The sequence below is a fragment of the Leucopleurus acutus genome (assembly GCF_964270905.1).
Source record: "Leucopleurus acutus genome assembly, chromosome: 7".
Classification (NCBI taxonomy): domain Eukaryota; kingdom Metazoa; phylum Chordata; class Mammalia; order Artiodactyla; family Delphinidae; genus Leucopleurus; species Leucopleurus acutus.
In genome coordinates this window covers 53418005-53437278 of record NC_139150.1, presented here as the reverse complement: position 1 = coordinate 53437278, position 19274 = coordinate 53418005, and the positions used below count along the sequence as shown (strand labels likewise).

The window sequence follows — 19274 nt, the reverse complement described above, 5'->3', positions numbered from 1 at the left end:
GACCAGGTTTGTGGTGTTTCTTCATCTGTAAAATGGGGACAACATCCTAGTCTCATTTCCTGAAATGTTAAGTGGGGTAACTGCTGTCTGGAGGAACGCGCAGACGTTTAAAACGGCAAACGTTTATTGAGCGCTTGTCCTGATCATTCAGTGTGCTAGGCGCTTTCCCTGTGTGACTTAGCCATCTCTATTTTATTAATCAGATAACCCAAGGCTCACAGAAATTCAGTCATTTGCCCAAAGGCATACAGCTAAGAAGCGGAAAAAAACCGAGATCGCAATTCTAGCCGACTCCCGAGATTTCCCTTTAACGTCCCCCGCTGGACTGCCAGGGAGGATGCAAATGAACGCACTCTCAAAGCGTTAACTAGTTTAGCCTCAGTTCCCGCCACAAATTAGCCGAGCCAACAAGCCTCCGCTTCCACAACTGGTCAACCCTCGTGGGACGCCGCCGGCTACCCCGGCCGGGAAGCGACAGGGTTAATGACGTCACTTTCAGGAGCCGCTATCACGTCCTCGCCCCACGGATCCTTTCAAGGGCCAAACCGCGCCTGTGACGCAGCCCTCGCGCTTCTGGACGAAGGGAGAATAGAAGTGGGCCAATAGAAATGCCGAATTTCCGTTTTTCCGGCTAATCCCCACCCCTTAACCGAACTCGGCCGAGGAAGAAAGGAAAAGGCGACTAGGGGGCGGGGCAAAACGAGGAAGCGGAAGCCGTGGCGGCGGAGCTGGGCCACGTGTGTGCGGTGAGTGTGGAGGCCGCTCCCGGGAGGGATTTGCGGCTCGGGTCGAGGTGTTCACACATGTCACCCGCTCGGCGACCTTCTGTGCCCTTTTCTGTTCTGGGAGTTTGGGGGTTGACGGGAGCCTGGCGACAAGGGCGGTTTACAACTCCTCTCCCTATCACGCTTTCAGCCTTTTTGTCGTATGTTTGACATTCGCTCTGCGCCCGGTCAGTGCTAGATGCCCAGTTTGCAACCTGAATGTACAGTTGCAGGTTGTAAGCGCTGGGAAGGAAATGACCTGGGTGCCGAGATACAAGATAGGGGAGTCTGACGTGATCCTGAAGCCGAGACCTAGAGCGTGGCGAGAGGCAACCCCGAAATCTGAAAGCCCAGGGAAAACTGCTTTCCCCAGAGGCCGTAACTTGGGCTAAGTCCCTGAGGTGGAAGGGGGACCGATGTTCGTGAGCTAGAAGTTCAGCCATATAAGATAAAGGAGTAGGGTGAGAGGAGGTTCTGTGGGGCTTTGAAGGCCATGGTGGGAGTTTCGATTTTCTCTACAATGGAAAAATATTCGCATTATTAGTACACAGTGAAGGCTTATAAGCAAGGGAGAAACACAGTAGGCCCTGGTTCTTTTTGGAAAATGGGTAATAATTTGGATTATTATTGATTATATAGTTGAATTATTGATGATGGTTTGAATTAGGGTGGTGGTACTGAAGATTGAAGTTGAAGGGTTAGAGGTGTTTTTAAAGATTCGAGAAGAATTATTGAAAAATTGAATGTAGCAGACAAGGAAGAGTAAACTCTCACAGGTAAATCTTAGGTTTCTTGAGCAGTGGAGTGGATGCTGTGCCATTGCTGAAATGGGGAAGAATAGGGTGGGGAAAATTAGATGAGGATGTTATTGTTCGGGGGTGGTTTGCAGTGGTCATATAGTTAAAGAATTTTATTTCGGTTCTATTAAGTGTAAGGTGTTTTTTAGACACCTAAATGGAATTTTCAGGTAGGCAGTTAGATACAGAAGCCTGGAGCCCAAGGAGATGTTCCTAATGGAGAGATAATTTGGGAGTCCAGCATAAAAAGCCATGGGATTGCACGAGATCACCTAGGGAGAAGAGAGAGGGGAAGACTTGAGGAATGCCAGCATTTAGAAGTTGGGTATTGAATGGTCATTACTTTCAAAGTGCAATGCTGAGCCTGCTGAGAGGAGTCAGGATCAGTCATGCTCAGTCACCTGTCCCTCTATGTCTGGGAAATCTCTGCTCTTTTCCTTCACGAGGCGGAATTGGGCTCTTTCAGCTCTGTGGCTCTTTGAACACTTTTTATATACTTCAGTTATAATGCTTAACTATGCCATGTTTTAATTTTCTGCTTGCCTGTCTCTATCACACCACACTTTGATTTTTTTTGGTATATATTTTTAAAACCCATTAGCTCTCTAGCACATAGTATGTAGGTATGCAATACATTTCAAGTCCAAAGCGTTGTTATAAGAAGGTCATCAAAATGTGCCATAGGAATAAGGAGAATCATTTGAGAAAGAAGGCATCTGGAGGAGGAATGATAAGAAATTGTCATTTAGGCTGGATTTGAAGGATGGGTAGGGTTTATATTGATAGAGAATGGCTTTAAAGTTTGGCTCCTGAAAAAGAACAGTGAGGGAGTAAGGTTGGCTTCAGTGTGTATTATGATGTGGGTTAAGTTAGGACTAAGTTTTGAATGGACGTGAATGCCAGAGTGAGTTTGGAATTTTTCCTATAAGCAGTGGGAAGCTTTTGAAGGTGTTAGAGCAGGGAAATGACATGAAATGGCTGTGATAGTGGAAGACTAATTGGGCAGCAGGCGGTGGATCATAGCAGACTGGGTCTAACGGCAGAAAACAATGTGAGCAAGAGATAGAGTCTGGATGGGGTAGTAGAGGGAAGGGAAAAAGAGGAGACAACTCCAAGACACTGGAGTGTGATGGTTGTATGTGATGGTACAGGGTCCCCAAGCAAATGCATTTTGCTAAGTGAGAGAAGCAAGACCCCAAAGGCTGTATATTGTCTAATTCCATTTATAGGACATTTTTGAAAAGGCACAAAGCTAGAGGGTAGAAAAAAGATCAATCATTGCCAAGAGAGCCAGGAGAGGATGATTGCAAAGGGGCTCCACAGGGGACTTTTAGGAGTGTGGGACAGTTCTGTAAGGTGCTGTGGCGGAGGATACATGACTGTGGGTTTGTCAAAATCAGCACTGTACACCAAAAAGAATGAACTTGACTATAGGCAGATGAAAAGAAAGTCAACTGACATGTCAGGAAATGGAATGCAGACTGGAACAAAATGCATCTAACTAGTACAGATGTATAAAAAGACCTCACTGAAGGAGTGGAGGGAAAAGAGCTGACCTAAGTAACTTTGGAAAGCAGTGTTTTGAATGGATACTGTGAGGGAAAAGACAAAAAGAACTGTAAATAAACACCACATTATAGTTGGTACATTTGTTTTTACCAATTATAACCCTGTGGCACGTGATTAGAGTTGGAGACATTAGTATGAACTTACTTAATAGGTACAGAAATACAGGTTTGTGTATACACATAGGCTAATATACATACATATATTACCTAGCCCTATCTGGTGAAAAGACCTAGAAGCAGTGACACCCCAGTGACAAACACACCTAGCACTCAGATCTCAATAAGAGGGTTTCTCTAGGGTTCCTTGGAGAAATGACTGGTTTTAGGGCTTGTGCAAGGAAAATAAAAGGTAAACTTGGAACAAATGCCAGGAATTAAGGACATGCTAAGGAAAAAAAAATACAAAAGGATGGACCATATGAAAAGGACACAGAAGCAACCTTAGAGATTTCAAAGCTGGAACAATTTTAGCAACAAAATACTAAGCAACCAAATACATTTTGTTTAGCAACAAAATACAAAGATACTATTAGCCCATATGCAAATAGTAAAATACTGTAAGCAACAAAATACATTTTGTTTAACAACAAAATACAAAGATACTGTTAGTCCATATCGCAAATAATAAAATACTATGAGGCCATACTGATGTAAATAAATGATTAAATGAATGAGGAGAAGGAATAAATGTTCCCTACAGAAGAATACAAAATAATGAAGGTAAAAGTAAGGGAAATAGAATATCATCATGTAAACACCACGGAAATTGCTGCAGGCAAGATCCACTGGAGAGTGCTAAAATCAGTGAGGGATACAGGATATTTGCATGATCTCAAAACATATCCAAAATATTTATTAATTGCTTTGGGGATTTTAATGCATTGATTCAAATTCTTTAATACTCCCCGCTCTAGAAAGTGGAGCTTAATTCTCCTCTCCCTAAGTTTGGGCTGAATTTTAGTGACTTGCTTCTAACAGAGTATGGAAAGGGAGACATAGGGCTTCCCTGGTGGCACAGTGGTTGAGAGTCCGCCTGCCGATGCAGGGGGCGCGGGTTCGTGCCCTGGTCTGGGAGGATCCCACGTGCCGCGGAGCGGCTGGGCCCGTGAGCCGTGGCCGCTGGGCCTGCGCGTCCGGAGCCTGTGCTCCACAAGGGGAGAGGCCACAGCAGTGAGAGGCCCGCGTACCACAAAAAAAAAAAGAAAGGGAGACATAGTAACTTTACAGCAGAGACACCTTGCAAACACTACAGTAACTTTACAGCAGAGACACCTTGCAAACACTACAGTAACTTTACAGCAGAGACACCTTGCAAACACTGTATTAACCAGTGATCAAGGTTAATATCACTAGTCATGTCGATATCATGCTCCTCCTAATGTGATGGGATGAGAAGGGCACTTCATCTCTATGGTATTCTTCCCTCAAATCCGTAAGGCCAGTAGAATCATAGGAAAATGTCAGACAGACCCCAAATGTAGGATATTCTACACAGTGCCTGACCAGTACTCTCCAAAAGTGTCTTGGTCATGAGAAACAAGTAGAGATGGAGAAGCTGTCACAGATTGGTGGAAACTAAGAAGACTTGATGATTAAATGCAAGGTATCCTGGAATTGAAAAACGACGTCAGTGGAAAAACTGGCGAAATCCAAATTTAATAGCATCATATTAATGTTATATCTTAGTTTGGGTAAATGCATCATGGTAAGATGTTAACATTAAGGGAGGCTGAGGGGTATACTGGACCTTTCTCTGTGTCTTTCCCAACTCTTCTTTAAAACTAAACTTATATCAAAATAAAAAGTTCATGCACAGAAGAGCTAAGGGATGCAGATGTGGTTATGAAGGCTATAGCCAAGTGACAGTGACCCTACAGTCATTAATGATCTAAGGAAACGGAGTAATTCAGAGGCCATTCATTTTCCAGAGTGCTCTTTGAGACCCTACTGGTCCCTTGAGATATTCCAGGAAAAAGTGGTTCAACCACAGTTGGGAAATGCTGCATACTTTAGCTTGTGCTTGGTGATTAATGGCTTAAATTAGCAAAAGAATCTGCCTTTCCTTAAAGATGCCTCCTTCATTATTTTCATTTAAGAGTTTCCCAAATACATTTCACCCCAGAACCCCTTGTTTCTCTTATATCTATTAATATCTTGAGAAATTTGTTGTTCTTCAATGGAAAATTCTTGTCTAGAAATATCTGGAATTGTCTAGGGATCCCTAGCATCTACTCGAGAGGGTCAACTTTAGAAATTTTGAAATGAGTTGAGTATGCAACTTTGGAAGGTACAGAAATAGACAAAACATAATAACTTTTGCTCTTGATACATTCGGCTGCTTTCAGGAGCCTTGGGCAGCTGAGGGCTTATCTGTTGTTTGCCATGTGCACGGTGGGGTATCTATCCAGAAGCAGCCTGTTAGGCAGATTTCTTTAAAATGAAATATTAAGTATTTCAATAATCTTATTTCGGAGGTCTTTGAAAATTACTTGATTGCCTCTAAAAGAATAACAGATTAAACGTTCGAAGTTAGTTTTTGTTTTAGCTACTACCTTGGGTTACATAAGGAACTTTTCGATAATCTTCTTTCATTAAATTTGAATATATGATAAGTGCAATGTTTGTTCCTGGCTTTTTAGGATAGAAACCAAAAAATCAAGTGGTAATATTGTCATTTTCTCATCACAGAGTCTTCCCAGGTTGTAAGTAATGCAAACACTGACAGTTTTATCATGCTTAGTGTAAATAATGATTTATTTTTAGCCATTACTATTGCTGAAATGTTGCCTCCAAAACATCACACACTAGCCAAGGTGTGTGTGTGTTCTTAGTTTTTGTATTGGTATCGTATTTATTTTTGCTCTTACAATCTTAGAAGTCATGATTGTGTAGTTCCTGGACTCATGGGTGCCTGTGCTGGATGCAGCTAATTTGTCCTGCATCTGTGACCTCAAGGAGTAAATGTGGCAGTGACCACTAATGACTTTTATTGGATGAGAGCAATTCAGTGATCCTTTTTTGGATTTTGTTTTTGTTTTCCAGAGTTGCTATAATGGAAGTCAAAGGGAAAAAAAAAATCACAGGAAAAGGTACAAAGCCATCACAAGAAAAAAACAGATTTCATAAGAACAGTGGTAAGATACTCAAAACATGCTTCCCATGTGGTTTTTTTGGCCCTTGGAGGGAGCAGTTGGTGGTATGAGGGGGCATGTAGCAGATTCCAATCTATTCATGGGTTAGAGTTAGGATTAAAGTAGTAGGAAAAAGCAGGTGTTACTGTATATGAGTTTGCATGTTCCCTGCGAAACTTAGACCTTTAAGAAATTGCCAGGATAATTGGTGAATGCTGTACTTTTGAAAGATATGTCGGCTAGTGATGCTGTTCCCTCACTTTAGTCATGCTAATTCACAACATTTTATTTTAACGTTTGATAAATTGTGGCTGATTAATACGTGTACTGGTGAGCCAGATCTTCAGGATTTCTCATTGTGATGTCTTTATTGTTCCATCAGGTGTCAGTATTGCAAAATAGAAAAGTCAGAAATTGTGTCAATGACTAGTTTCCTAAGCAATCTTTTTTTTTTTTCTTGCAACTAGAAATTCTGAAAAATAAACATTTTAAATTTGTTTATATATGATATACTTTCTAAATTTTAAATGTTCATTTTATTCTTAGATTCCTATTATGTTATTGATGCCCTAAATACACACACACAGACACACACAAACATGAAAATAATATCTCATCTTGTGATATGTGCTTAAAACCTAACTGACAATAGTGGTTATCTCTCGAATTATGGGTAGTTTTTATTATGTATTTCTCTACTTCGTAGGTTTTCTATAATGAACCTGTATTATAATTTTATAATCAGAGTAAGTTTTTAAATTTTGTTTTGATTTTTTAAGTCCTACTGTGCTCGGTTTTTGAGAATAAAACAAAGTATGTTTCACCAAAGAGTGTGTAATCTTCTGTAACGAATACAATCCAGTGGGTAAAAGATCTAGGCCCAGGATCATTGAACTAACAATTATTTATTATTGTTACTAGATTCTGGTTCTTCAAAGACATTCCCAAAAAAAGTTGTTAAGGAAGGTGGACCTAAAATCACAACTAAGAACTTTGAGAAAACTGCCACAAAACCTGGGAAAAAAGGTGTGAAGCAGTTCAAGAATAAGCAGCAAGGGGATAAAATACCAAAGAACAAATTCCAGCAGGCAGATAAATTCAACAGGAAGAGAAAATTCCAGCCAGACAGTAAAAATGATGGTAAGCACTGATTCCTTTAGCAGAGTTTTTGCAGAAGCGTTGCATTGCCTGAGCTATTGCCTGAACCACCGTGCACAGGGACTCTATAAGTCTGGTAGAGACCTTCTGTTCTTGTTCCTTGACAGGCAACACTTGGGGTGGGGGCGGGAGAAGGTAGATGGGATTAAATAAAAAACAGAAAGCATCTTCCCTGGTCAAAATTGTCCTCTGGTACCTAGAATTCCTTACTTCCTAGGCCCTTGCTGAATTCCCCTAGCTGTGGAATTAGGCTAAATTGTATTGGCTTTATGCATTGGAACCTCAATAAAACATTCCTTTCTGTAGGCTAAAATTAATGAACTCATTCATTCAACAAACAAATACTTAATACTTAAATTTAATACTTAAATAACCAGTGTGTCCCAGCTAAACATCCACCTTGGCTAAGGATGCCCTGGTGAACAAGAAACATATGGACCCTGCCCTCACAGGGCTCAGGCCACTCTAATATCATCAACCCATCAGATGGCTCAGACCCGGTAAACAGTTCCAGAGAAGGTATAGTATACATGTGACAGATTTGACTTGAATTGGTTGAACAGGCTAGGTTGCTAACTGATTAGAAGTGTTGGCAGGGCTCCTCTTTGTTGAAACAAACTACTAATCTCTTTGTCATTATGTTTAAGCGGTTGTCTCTAACCCAGAGCTTTGCTGTCTGTTGTACAGCCTGACCTTGCTGTGCATCGTCTCTCCTGCACTGGTCTCAAACGAGCAGCTTCCAGGTTACGCGTGCTGTCATGCATATGCCTTCTCTGCAGCATCATGAGAACTTCTCTGGTGTCTTTCATACTCTTTTTCTCCAGCGTGGCATAGCCTGACACTGCTCCTTTGCTGCCAACTGAGACCACTGCCATGGGGCCTTTTTACTCCAGTTCTTTAGACCTGGTCCCTGTTCTCTCCTCTGCCTAGGGCTGCTCCAAGGGCGTAGGGAGAGAGGAAAGGAGGGAAATTTTCATTATTTCTCATTAGGCCTGGAGGATTCTTTCATGCTCTAGCTTCCATTTTTTCTCTTTTCCCCTTCTCTTCCAGCTTCTCTTTCCTACCTACTCTTTCCTAGCTTCTCTATTAGGTCCTAAATCTTCCTTTCCACACTGGAATTCTTGACACCTGCATTTTAAGTGCACACACATCCTCGTCTTATTATAGTGGAGCCCTGGTTCCTTTTGCTATAGGAGATAAGTTCCCAGCATCTCAAAATGGAACTTTGATTTTATTTTCTCAGTTTTATACCAGCAACTGAGGGGGGTTGGATACTAGACATCCCCAGAATTGGTTGTATCTGCTGCAACCCAGCATGGCATATGTCAAGGGTGCCCAAATATTTGTAGAATTAAATGAACTCTGGATTGGTTATTATCCTCTGCTGCATAGTACATGATGCCCTAATATTAATGGTAAATATGCCTTCTGTTGCCTGTAATCCTCTATTACCAGGCTGGGAATAAGCAAGTGAGCAGAAAGGGGAGTAACTAAATACACTGTAGTATATTGAACGCCATTAAAAATTATATTCTTGAGGAATATTTAGTTTCATGGAAGAATACTTACAGTATAATAATGTTTAAGTAAAGACAATAAGGAAATTCATATAAAACGTGTAGGGGAAAAGACAAGAAGGAAATAGTTAATCCCTAGGTTTTGAGATTATAGGAGAATTTTGGTTTTTGAGTGTATTTCTAATCAGAGAAGGGGAGATATCTAGAAATAACTTATTCTCCTAAGGGTTCTTTGCAGGGTACTCATGTAAATAATACCCATTTTATTAAGTTTTTTTTTGTTTGGCCTCTTTGGGTTTTTTCATTCAATTAATAAGTTATTTAGATTGTGAAGACCAACAATAACCAATAGAAAGATACTCGACTTTTATAGCATGACCCTAATTGTAGAGAACTGAGGAATTTTGATTGTGCATTGTCATGAGTAAGAGACAGCAAAGAATAAAGTTTTAGAGCCACGTCTGGGTTTGAATCCTGACTCTGCCACTTAGGAGTTAACGTGACCTTGGACAAGGAACTTACCTGCTCGGTGCCTTTGTTTCCCTGACATGAAGGGGATAATAATAGTACCTACCTCGTAGGGTTGTTGTAAGAATTAAATCACTTAATACATAACAGCACTCAGAAGAGTGAATTTTTGAATATGCTTTTTCCTATGTTAGTTTGGACTAATTTTTGTTTTCATTGAGAACTGATTATACCTAAAGTCCAATGATCTTAATGTTCTATAGTAAAATTTTATTTTACAATTGAGAAAGATGCTTAAACTTTTTAAATTGCTTTTATAATCTGTTTAGTTTCCTTTTGTTTTCTTAATAGGTATCCTGTTAAGATTAAATAAATAGCTGTTGAATAAATGAACAGTTGGTGTCAACCAAATTTAAAATGTGTAAACTGCTCAGAAAATGAAATAAAGTATAAGTTGGTAGGGAATGATGTTTTCCTCCTAGTTTCCTCAGTGAGTATTGATCTTGATTAGTGATTGCCATAGGTGCCTAATTTGTCCTTGTGTATGGCACTGAGAATGTTAAATGTAATTGAAAATAATTTCTGTAATGACTAGACACAGCAGTCAAGAAACCCAAATGGGATGAGTTCAAAAAAAAGAAAAAAGAACTGAAGCAGAGCAGGCAACTCAGTGATAAAACCAACTACGACATTGTTGTTCGGGCAAAGCAGATCTGGGAGATCTTAAGAAGGTAATGCTACTTAATGGCATCTTTATTAGGCCCTTTGAGATGATGGAGGAGTAACAGTGTACCTAGTAAATAGTGAAATGTCCTAAGATAAATGACATAGCGCTTGGGTTATTTAGGGAGTACTCATAATACTCCAGTAGAGGCATCAGTGTTTGGATGTCTGCCTGTTGCAGAAATGTGTGGAATCATTCGGATGGTGTCAGATCTGCTTATGAAAATGAATGAGAGTTAAAATGGATTTGACATCCTTCCTGAGAAATTTCTGAGAAAATGAAGGACAATTCTTTTCGGCTAGGTTTTAAAATACTTGAGTACTTGGTGTCTTGGACTTGTTTTATTATTTTCTTTACTTTTGAAGTTCTGGCTGTTAAGATTTAGATTGATGCATAAAATTATACCTTGTGAGATGAGTTTCTGCCTTTGAGAAAATTACTTTTATCTGGCTGCTCTGGAATAGTAATTTTAATGTCCAGTTTGCTCTCTCCGAAGAGAAAATCATACTGAACTGGGTGAACATACACTGGTATGGTTTTTATTTTTGTGTGTTTAAAATAATGTCTTTACTTAGGCTATGTTTCCTGCCTCTTTTATAGAAAAGATTGTGACAAAGAAAAAAGAGTGAAGTTGATGAATGATTTGCAGAAGTTGATTCAAGGGAAAATTAAAACTGTAAGTAGGGCATACTCAGTTGCAATTTTAACAATTGAAATTGACTCGCAGTAAAGGGTAGTTGACCATTGTGGCAGGTGAAATTGTTTCTGTTTTTAATGTATTTGGCCTCAAATTTCAAATACCTTTTATAATACTGATTAAAAAATTTAATAGTGAGAGACCTTACTGCCGGGAAATTATAAAAAGGCTATCAAGTATTTGGCTGTTCATTTTAAAATAATTTACTTAAAATAAATCAGTGTTCTCTTAAAGTTATCTCAAGAAATTTATTAGTTCAACAGTGTTCGTTAGAATGTCTTGCTGTGAACTCTATACTTTTATATGTTCTAAATTGCTGGCTATTTTGTATGTGTGATGCAAACACATGATTACTTTCTTCCTGCGTTTACAAGCATCATGCAAAGATCTTTATAATAGATTTGGGACTTCTAAATTGATTTTTGTTGTTGCTGTTTAATCCTGTTTTATAGTAGACTTCTGTTGATTCTTGTGTATTTGGATAAATACTTAGTGATATTCACTTGTAAGCCAACAGACTCAGTATGTTTGGAGACCCTTGAGGGGCAGCCTTTGCCGAACCACGTACGTGGGTCTAACCAGATGCTGTATTGCAGTTTGAAGGACTGTCTTAAAATAGTGAGTTCCCAGCTGCTGCTTTCTTAAAGCCAGCAAGGTCTTTTTAGTTGGAACTCCTCCTCGTCTCTAGCAGTAGTCTGTTACACTCAATTTATAAATACTTTACACTCAAGATCCTTTCCCAATTACCCTTAGGTTATTACTGCATGCCCGTGGACTTGGGGGTTAGTCTGGTATTCAAATACCCACTCTGCTATTTAACATACGTGTGCCTTTAGACAATAACAGCCTATTTATTGATTATTTACTGTGTGCTAGGAATTATGCTAACCAGTGCATACTTTGTATCCTTTAACTTAGTCATCATCCCTATTAAACGTGTGATACATCTGGGCTCAGAGAATTTGAGTTTCATCCCCAGGGTCCCAAGGATAGCAAGTTCCTTAACTTCTCATAAACTTACTTTAATCTATAAAGTGCTAATAACAACAGCCCACTTTTAAGGTTGCTTTGAGCTTAAATGAGAAAAATATACTTAAGCACATATATTGGTTACATAGTAGGTAATCAACATATGCACAAAACAGCCTTATTTCTTTTTAAAAATTATTTTTAAAGTTTTATCAAAAATGTCTATGCAAATCTCCCTTAAGGAAATTCTTCGGAAATCCATGACTTTAATGAAGGTATACCTTCACCTTCTGACTTGTTAGAATTTAAAAATTTAAAGACAGACTCAGCAACGAGTAATAACCACTATTAAAGTAGACTGTAGCATATAAAAAATAATAGTGCATGACTGATTATCTGCGGTTATTGCTTTAGAAAATTGATCAGCAAGTCCTTCAGTGAGGATCTAATCCATCCAATAGTTGTGAGGGGGCTTGGGTTGGAGAATCAGATTTGAAATTCTAGGAATATAACTGGATGTATGTTCAGGGATTATAATGAAAATGTGAGAAATGGAGTGATTAACTCATAATGTAATTGCCAATGTGTATCTAGATTATTATAATAATTAGGTATAATTACTTATGTAGTAATACTTTGGTTGCCAAAGCCAAACATTCTTAGATCATTTATATTTTTAAAAAAATCATAGAATAATAGAATTTTTGCATTGAAAAATTCCTCTTTTAGGGAAAGTAATTATCAGAGAAATGAAAAATGAAGTGTGTATAATCATTAGACAGGTTTGGTTTGAATTATAATGATAGAATCTTGCAGAATACTTAAATGCATTCCTGTCTCGATGCTGTACGGTAGCCAGCAAAACCAAAGAATGCCAGTCTGAACAACTAAACAAGAATTTCTACTCCCAAGTAACCTAGGTTTGATTAGCTATGAAGACCCTACTTTTTTTTCCTCACAAGGAATTGTAAAAGAGGCAGCAATACAACATAAATAATATGATAGAAACATGTATTTTCAGAGAGAATTTGTCTAAAGGCCCCACCTGTTTTCCTGCAGATTGCGTTTGCACATGATTCAACTCGTGTGATCCAGTGTTACATTCAGTATGGCAACGAAGAGCAGAGGAAACAGGCTTTTGAAGAACTGCGAGGTATTTCTTATATATATTTCGTAATTGTTTGTAAGAAGTCGCTTGTTTTCTCTTGAAATACCCAACACTCTCCTGGAAAAGAATTCTGTTGAGGGATAGCAGTGTGTCCTCTGCAGGACCTTTGCTGTTTATTTGTATTTTTTGCCTGGGACAAATAGGGAGTTATTCGTTTGTGTTCCCAAGATTGTGCAGTTAGTTCTTCCCTTGTTTCTGGAGGACTGGAATGAGGTTATCATTAATGTAATGTATTTTGTTCTTCAGGTGATTTGGTTGAATTAAGTAAAGCTAAATATTCCAGAAATATTGTTAAGAAGTTTCTCATGTATGGGTGAGTTGTTCTATTTATAAAATATTTTTTATTAGTTTTTTAAAGGTGTGGATACCTATTGTGTGCAAATAAATGTTGCTTAAAAGTTGCATAATAGGAGGCTTAAGCAGATGCTTGTGATGTTTGCAATGAGTATGGTCTTAAAAAATTAATGTTATTAAAATTAATGTACAATGATGGTATTGTCTTCATTGTTCTTACGAGTATATCTTGAAGCCCTGGAAGAAGAGAAATGGTTATAATGAACTTTAAATTAGTCACCAGTTATTTGGAAGATGGAGTGATGGGAGGGGCAGGTGAGTAGGCTCAGAAGCAGGGTTAGTGGGTTAGGAAATGTCGAGATGGGAGGATTTCCTAAACTAGGTGGAATTGATACTTGTCTTCCTGTCTCAAGTATAATAATGGGCCAAAATATGCTAACCAACAACAAAAAGTACAGCTGACAGATTTTCAAAAACTGTGTTCCTGACTAGAATTACTGGCCGCTTGATTATTTTAGGATAGAATAGAAATATTTGTGATTAAGCCCTGTTTTAAAAGAGAATCGTGGGGCTTCCCTGGTGGCGCAGTGGTTGAGAGTTCGCCTGCCGATGCAGGGGACACGGGTTCGTGCCCCGGTCCGGGAGGGTCCCACATGCTGCGGAGCGGCTGGGCCCGTGAGCCATGGCCGCTGAGTTTGCGCGTCCGGAGCCTGTGCTCCGCAACGGGAGAGGCCACAACAGTGGGAGGCCCGCGTACCACAAAAAAAAAAAAAAAAAAAAGACAATCCTGGAACATGTTTTATTCATATTATCCTGCATGTTTGACTTTTACCGTCTCCTTTTTTCCTTCTACCCCGCTTCTTTTAAGCTGAACAATTTACTAATGGGAACTGACATTTATTGAGCACTTACTATGTGCTGGTTACAGTTCTCAGTGCATCTTAACTCATTTATCCTCACATCAACCTTATTCTTTCTATTCTATGACTAGAGAAGCTGAGGCACAGAGTGGTGAAATACCTTGCCCGGGGTCTTTCAGCTGGTAAGACCCTAGGTCTTTTCAAACCTAGGTAGGCTGGCCCCCGAGTCACTTAGAAATGCAAGGTAGAGGGAATTCCCTGGCGGTCCAGTGGTTAGGACTCCGCAGTTTCATTGCTGAGGGCCCAGGTTCCATCCCTGGCTGGGGAACTAAGATCCTGCAAGCCGTGCAGCGTGGCCAAAAAAAGAAAAAAAACAGAAAAAGAAAAGAAAGAAATACAAGGTAGAAATACAAGGCAATTTGATTTTCCTTCTCGTAGCATTTCTCTGTGTTAGCCACCTCCACACACAATGATGAGCTGGTCTCAGAAGAAGTGTGTTATGTTTTGTTGCCACCCATCTTTCTCCTTCTATCACTTCTCTTTTCCCATGGTCACGCTGGGTTTAGGAGTAAAGCACAGATTGCAGAGATAATGAGAAGCTTTAAAGGTCACGTGAGGAAGATGCTGCGGCATGCGGAAGCGTCCGCCATCGTGGAGTACGCCTACAATGATAAAGCCATCTTGGAGCAGAGGAACATGCTGACAGAAGAGCTCTATGGGAACACATTTCAGCTTTACAAGGTGACATTTCAAGACGTTTTTCCTAGAGATTTTACTTTCTCTGTGTGCTGTTCCTTACCTTCCAATGCCCTGTTTTCAGAATGTATTTTTACTTTGGTTGTTCCTTTAAGAGACTACCTCATAGCCTCTTGGATTATTTTGTCTCTGGTGTAATAAGCAAGTGATCATACTTACATTTCATTCTCCCAGAGCACAATCTTTAAATCCCCTATAAATTAAAACTACTTTTGTTACTCCTTCCCAAGTACTGTGTGTAATGCTTTGGTACTTCTGTTTCTACAGTCAGATAGACCAAGGAAGAAGATTCTTAATAGTCAGTGAAGCTCTGTAAATACCCCTTAACCAGCTCTGGTTGAAGGGCATTGAGCTCCCTGTTGCTGCCTTCTCCCATGTTTCCTCATGTTTGTGGATTACCCTTCCCCGGGTCATATGCAGAGAGGAAGCAGAGTAGAGAGACCCAACCTTGGATTTAGTACAAGGCTAGTAATGGGACTAGGACAGTTAAAGGATCAGTTTCAGACTTTAGGATACAAATACACATATTTATCTCAAGGGAGATGGATTGATTCCTGAGTTTCTTCTGCTAGCCAGTTTCAGCCCCTGGGTTGAACTTAGTGCTTTGTTTCCTTTGTCACAGTCACTATAGGAATATCCAGCTAATTACAAAACCTGGTGGCAAGAATTTGTTAACTGACTGCTTGATCTTATGATTAGGCACATGCTAGGTGCTTGGCAAGTATGAACTGGCTGGTTGGTTATTTAGCTTGGCTCTGGAAGTACGATGGTGGGTGTGTATAGAATGAAAATTAGATAATCAAAAATTACCCTGTGAGTGTATCTACAGCGGGGCTTTTGTTACGTAAATATGGCAAATCTAAAAATTTAAGTTTATGTAAAATGACAATAATTGATTTTCTTTGTTCCGAAGTTGAAGAAACTTGATTAAATTTAGAGGGGTTTGATTTTTCTTCTGTTGCAGTCAGCAGATCACCCAACTCTGGACAAAGTATTAGAGGTACAACCAGAAAAACTAGAGCTTATCATGGATGAAATGAAACAGATTCTAACTCCAATGGCCCAGAAGTAAGGAAGCTGGTTTGTTTTTTTTTCTTAACAAATGGCATTTGAAGGAGGAAAGTTTTACATTGCCTTTGCAGAGAAAAGGTGGATAGTTTCCCAGTTATAGTCTGTTATTTAAATTGGATTGTGAGACCTAAAAGCCCATGCATTTGGCCTTCGTGGAATTTGTACCACAGTGGAGTGGTTAGGGCATTACGTCTGGGACCAGACTTCCTGGGTGTGAATCCTGGTGCCTCTCTCAGTTACTAACTGTGACCTTGGGCAACTTAACTTCTCTGTGCCTCAGTTTCCATATCTGTAAAATTACAATAATAATAGTATATATTTCATAGAGTTTTATGAAGATTAAATGGGCTGATATTTCCAAAGTGCTCAGAACAGTGCTTTGCTGTTAAAAACAACATGTTTTTGCCGTCTCCATGGATACTCCGTGTGAACTTGAAGTCTTTGGTGCCTGATCGTTAGCCTCCACTGTACACCTGAATTCACCAAGTGTCACACTAGGAGGCTTGGATCAATTAGGTATTGTTGCGATTGCTGATACTGTTTTGATCTATTTAGGATTTAACTGCTAAAATAATTTTGTGAAACTGACGCATTATAAAGGAGGCTTGACAGAAAGAAAATAGCCATTAAAAAATAGTCTACGTGTGGATTTCTAATCGCATGTCCATTGTTGTGTAAAAGAATATAGATGTCCTTATTTAAGAAAGTCGAGTGTATTTTGAATGATAATTTCATATTTGCTGATTAGATACTAGAAACTTGTACTCTGGTCTTGGTTGTAGATGGCAACCAAGACCTATATATATTTTAATAGGTCTAAAAGTTTTTTTTTTTAGTCTTAGTATTGCTAAAGATGTGATTTATTTTATAACAAATGACATTTGCTAAAACCATTTCACTTGTTTTGATTATTTTAGGGCGACCGAGGTTACCTATCTCTGTATTATTGTGGTACCATTTCTGACTTTTTTTTCTTCTTCTTTTCTGTTTTCAGAGAAGCTGTGATTAAGCACTCACTGGTACATAAAGTATTCTTGGACTTTTTTACCTATGCACCCCCAAAGCTGAGATCAGTAAGTTCTTGGTTTTAGGTTTTAAACTGAAACATGTAGAACTGTGTAAAAAATGTGGAATACTGCTTTGATGTATATTGGCTTTTGAAAATTTTAAAGAATTGTTTCCTTATTTAGAAAAGATAATGTGCTAAACTCCCTTTGAAGAAGTCTACTAATTCCATTTAGATTTTTGCCAGAAAGACAGTAGAATTGACCATAATTTTATCAGTTTCATTGAATTTTTATATTTTAATTATAATCCAGAGAGCATCCTCTAGGTTAACCTAATCAGAAAATTAACTAACATGGAGGAATATTCAGCATTCAGGGAGTTCAAAATTCACCTGTATTGATACAAAAACAAAAAACTATATTGGTGTTAAAAGGTTACGGGAGGACACTAAGTGAACCGTGCAAAACTGGACCTTACATGAGAGTGAAGGTAAATTGTACTGCCCTTCAAGTCAGCGATGGGAATATAGATGAGAATTCATTTAGTCCCCTGAATTTTGCTTGCCTCATCGTTCTGTAAACTCATCATCCATTTGTTCTCATTCTAATAATAAGCAATAAGCAAGTAACGAGACTCACGTCTTTTTAACAAATATGCCAGATTAAACATTCATAGGAATTTTGACCCTCTCAAAATTGACATGCAGAATAGTTTTCCAAGAGTAGCCGCCTACCTAAGCATGTGGTTCAGTGACCGCAGCAGCTGCTGATTCTCTTTAGGGGATTTCTCTCTTGTTCTGGCACAGCACAGTATCTCACAGTTCTGGATTTACTGAGGCAGGACTTTATTTTCAGAACTGAGAAAATAATCATTTGAATATATTCCGTAGTAGAAAGTCTTTATCTTTTTAATGTTGAATATGTTTTAGTAATAGCAAAAAATCATTGGGAACTTAGTGTGAATATAAAATAATCAGACAGGTCTTTGTGGCCCCGGGGGCATTTTCAATAGAGAGACTTTTAAAAAAAAACCTTTTGGAGGTAAAAGAAGCATAATTGGAATATATGTTTAACTCCCCAACTGGATAGCTTTGAAGAGATTCATAAGTTCAGGTATGTAAGCTGAAAGCTGTGTTCTTGAGATTTATCCTGGAAAAAGATTGTGAGATAGTTAAGGGTGAAATTGCTGTTCCTTATTGATAAAAATAGGCCACTTTTCTCCTTCCTGGCAGGAGACTTTGTATTTATTTAATATAAATTTTAAAATTGGGAATGGACTAAACTGGCCCCGCAGCTGTTAGCTGGCAGAACTCACTTATGTCCTATATGCTAGACTTCCAAATATAATTATGAAATTATATACATTGAAAATAAGGAATAAAGATTAAAAATAAGCTAAAATTACCTTGTAATAAACTAGTGATTGGGTTTTTACTTAAAGGTCATTGAGTAAAGGCCTAGTGAAGACCTAGTCTAAATGTTAATGTAGGGATAAATATTTCTTAGAGAAATGTTATTTAAGTGTCTTTATGGTGAATTATTAATATGATTTCCAGAGGTAATCCAGTGATAAATTAAAAAAAAACTTTTTCAGACAAAATTAGTGTTTTGGTTTTCTGCTTGGTATATACATGACTCTTTTAGGGAAAAACATTTTAATTATTTTATCTGGCTTTTTTATTAAAAACTCCCTTCTTCCCACAGCCAACTCTTAGATTTTTTTTTTCTTGAGAAGTCCTTTAGAATATACTATACGTATACAGTTGACCCTACAACAACACGGGGGGTGGGGTGCCAACACTCCCATCCCCCTCAGTGGACAATCCGCCTATAATCAGCCCTCCCCATCAGCAGTTTTGATTGCGGATTTACCCACCTTCAGATGGTGTAGTGCTATAGTACATATTTACTGAAAAAAATCCACGTGTAAGTGGACCCGCCTGGTTCAAATCGTACTCGGGGTCAACCGTATACGTACTTTTTTGAACAGACATTGGTAAAACTCAGGGATTTTAATAGAAATTGCCTGCCAGCAGTACTTACTGCTCTTGATGGAAAAGAATGTTTCCAGGAAGCGGTTGTTAAATTGTTTGCTACCTATACTTTCTGCCTTTCATTCTCTGTGCATAACTGCTCCTTAGTAGACAGATTGTGAGAAAGTAAAAAGAAAGAGTAAACCAAAGCCCTGAACTGCATTTATTCCCCAGGAAGTGATTGAAGCCATCCGAGAAGCAGTGGTATACCTGGCGCACACACACGATGGTGCCAGGGTGGCCATGCACTGCCTGTGGCACGGCACGCCCAAGGTAAGCGTCAGTCAGGGCT

The 19274-nt window shown here is 38.9% G+C and overlaps 1 protein-coding gene across 1 annotated transcript in view; it reads left to right on the top strand.

Annotated features, from left to right (window-relative positions):
- The first annotated feature begins 715 nt into the window (after positions 1-715).
- Positions 716-19274, top strand: part of PUM3 (pumilio RNA binding family member 3) — a 40665-nt gene continuing 22106 nt past the window's right edge. The window contains exons 1-11 of the mRNA XM_082843260.1: positions 716-746; positions 6172-6263; positions 7182-7400; positions 9999-10134; positions 10728-10803; positions 12853-12946; positions 13208-13274; positions 14682-14856; positions 15836-15939; positions 16937-17015; positions 19157-19255. Of these exons, the coding sequence (XP_082699386.1) occupies positions 6182-6263; positions 7182-7400; positions 9999-10134; positions 10728-10803; positions 12853-12946; positions 13208-13274; positions 14682-14856; positions 15836-15939; positions 16937-17015; positions 19157-19255 (1131 nt within the window). The 5' untranslated portion in view covers positions 716-746; positions 6172-6181. The remainder of the gene's footprint in view (positions 747-6171; positions 6264-7181; positions 7401-9998; positions 10135-10727; positions 10804-12852; positions 12947-13207; positions 13275-14681; positions 14857-15835; positions 15940-16936; positions 17016-19156; positions 19256-19274) is intronic.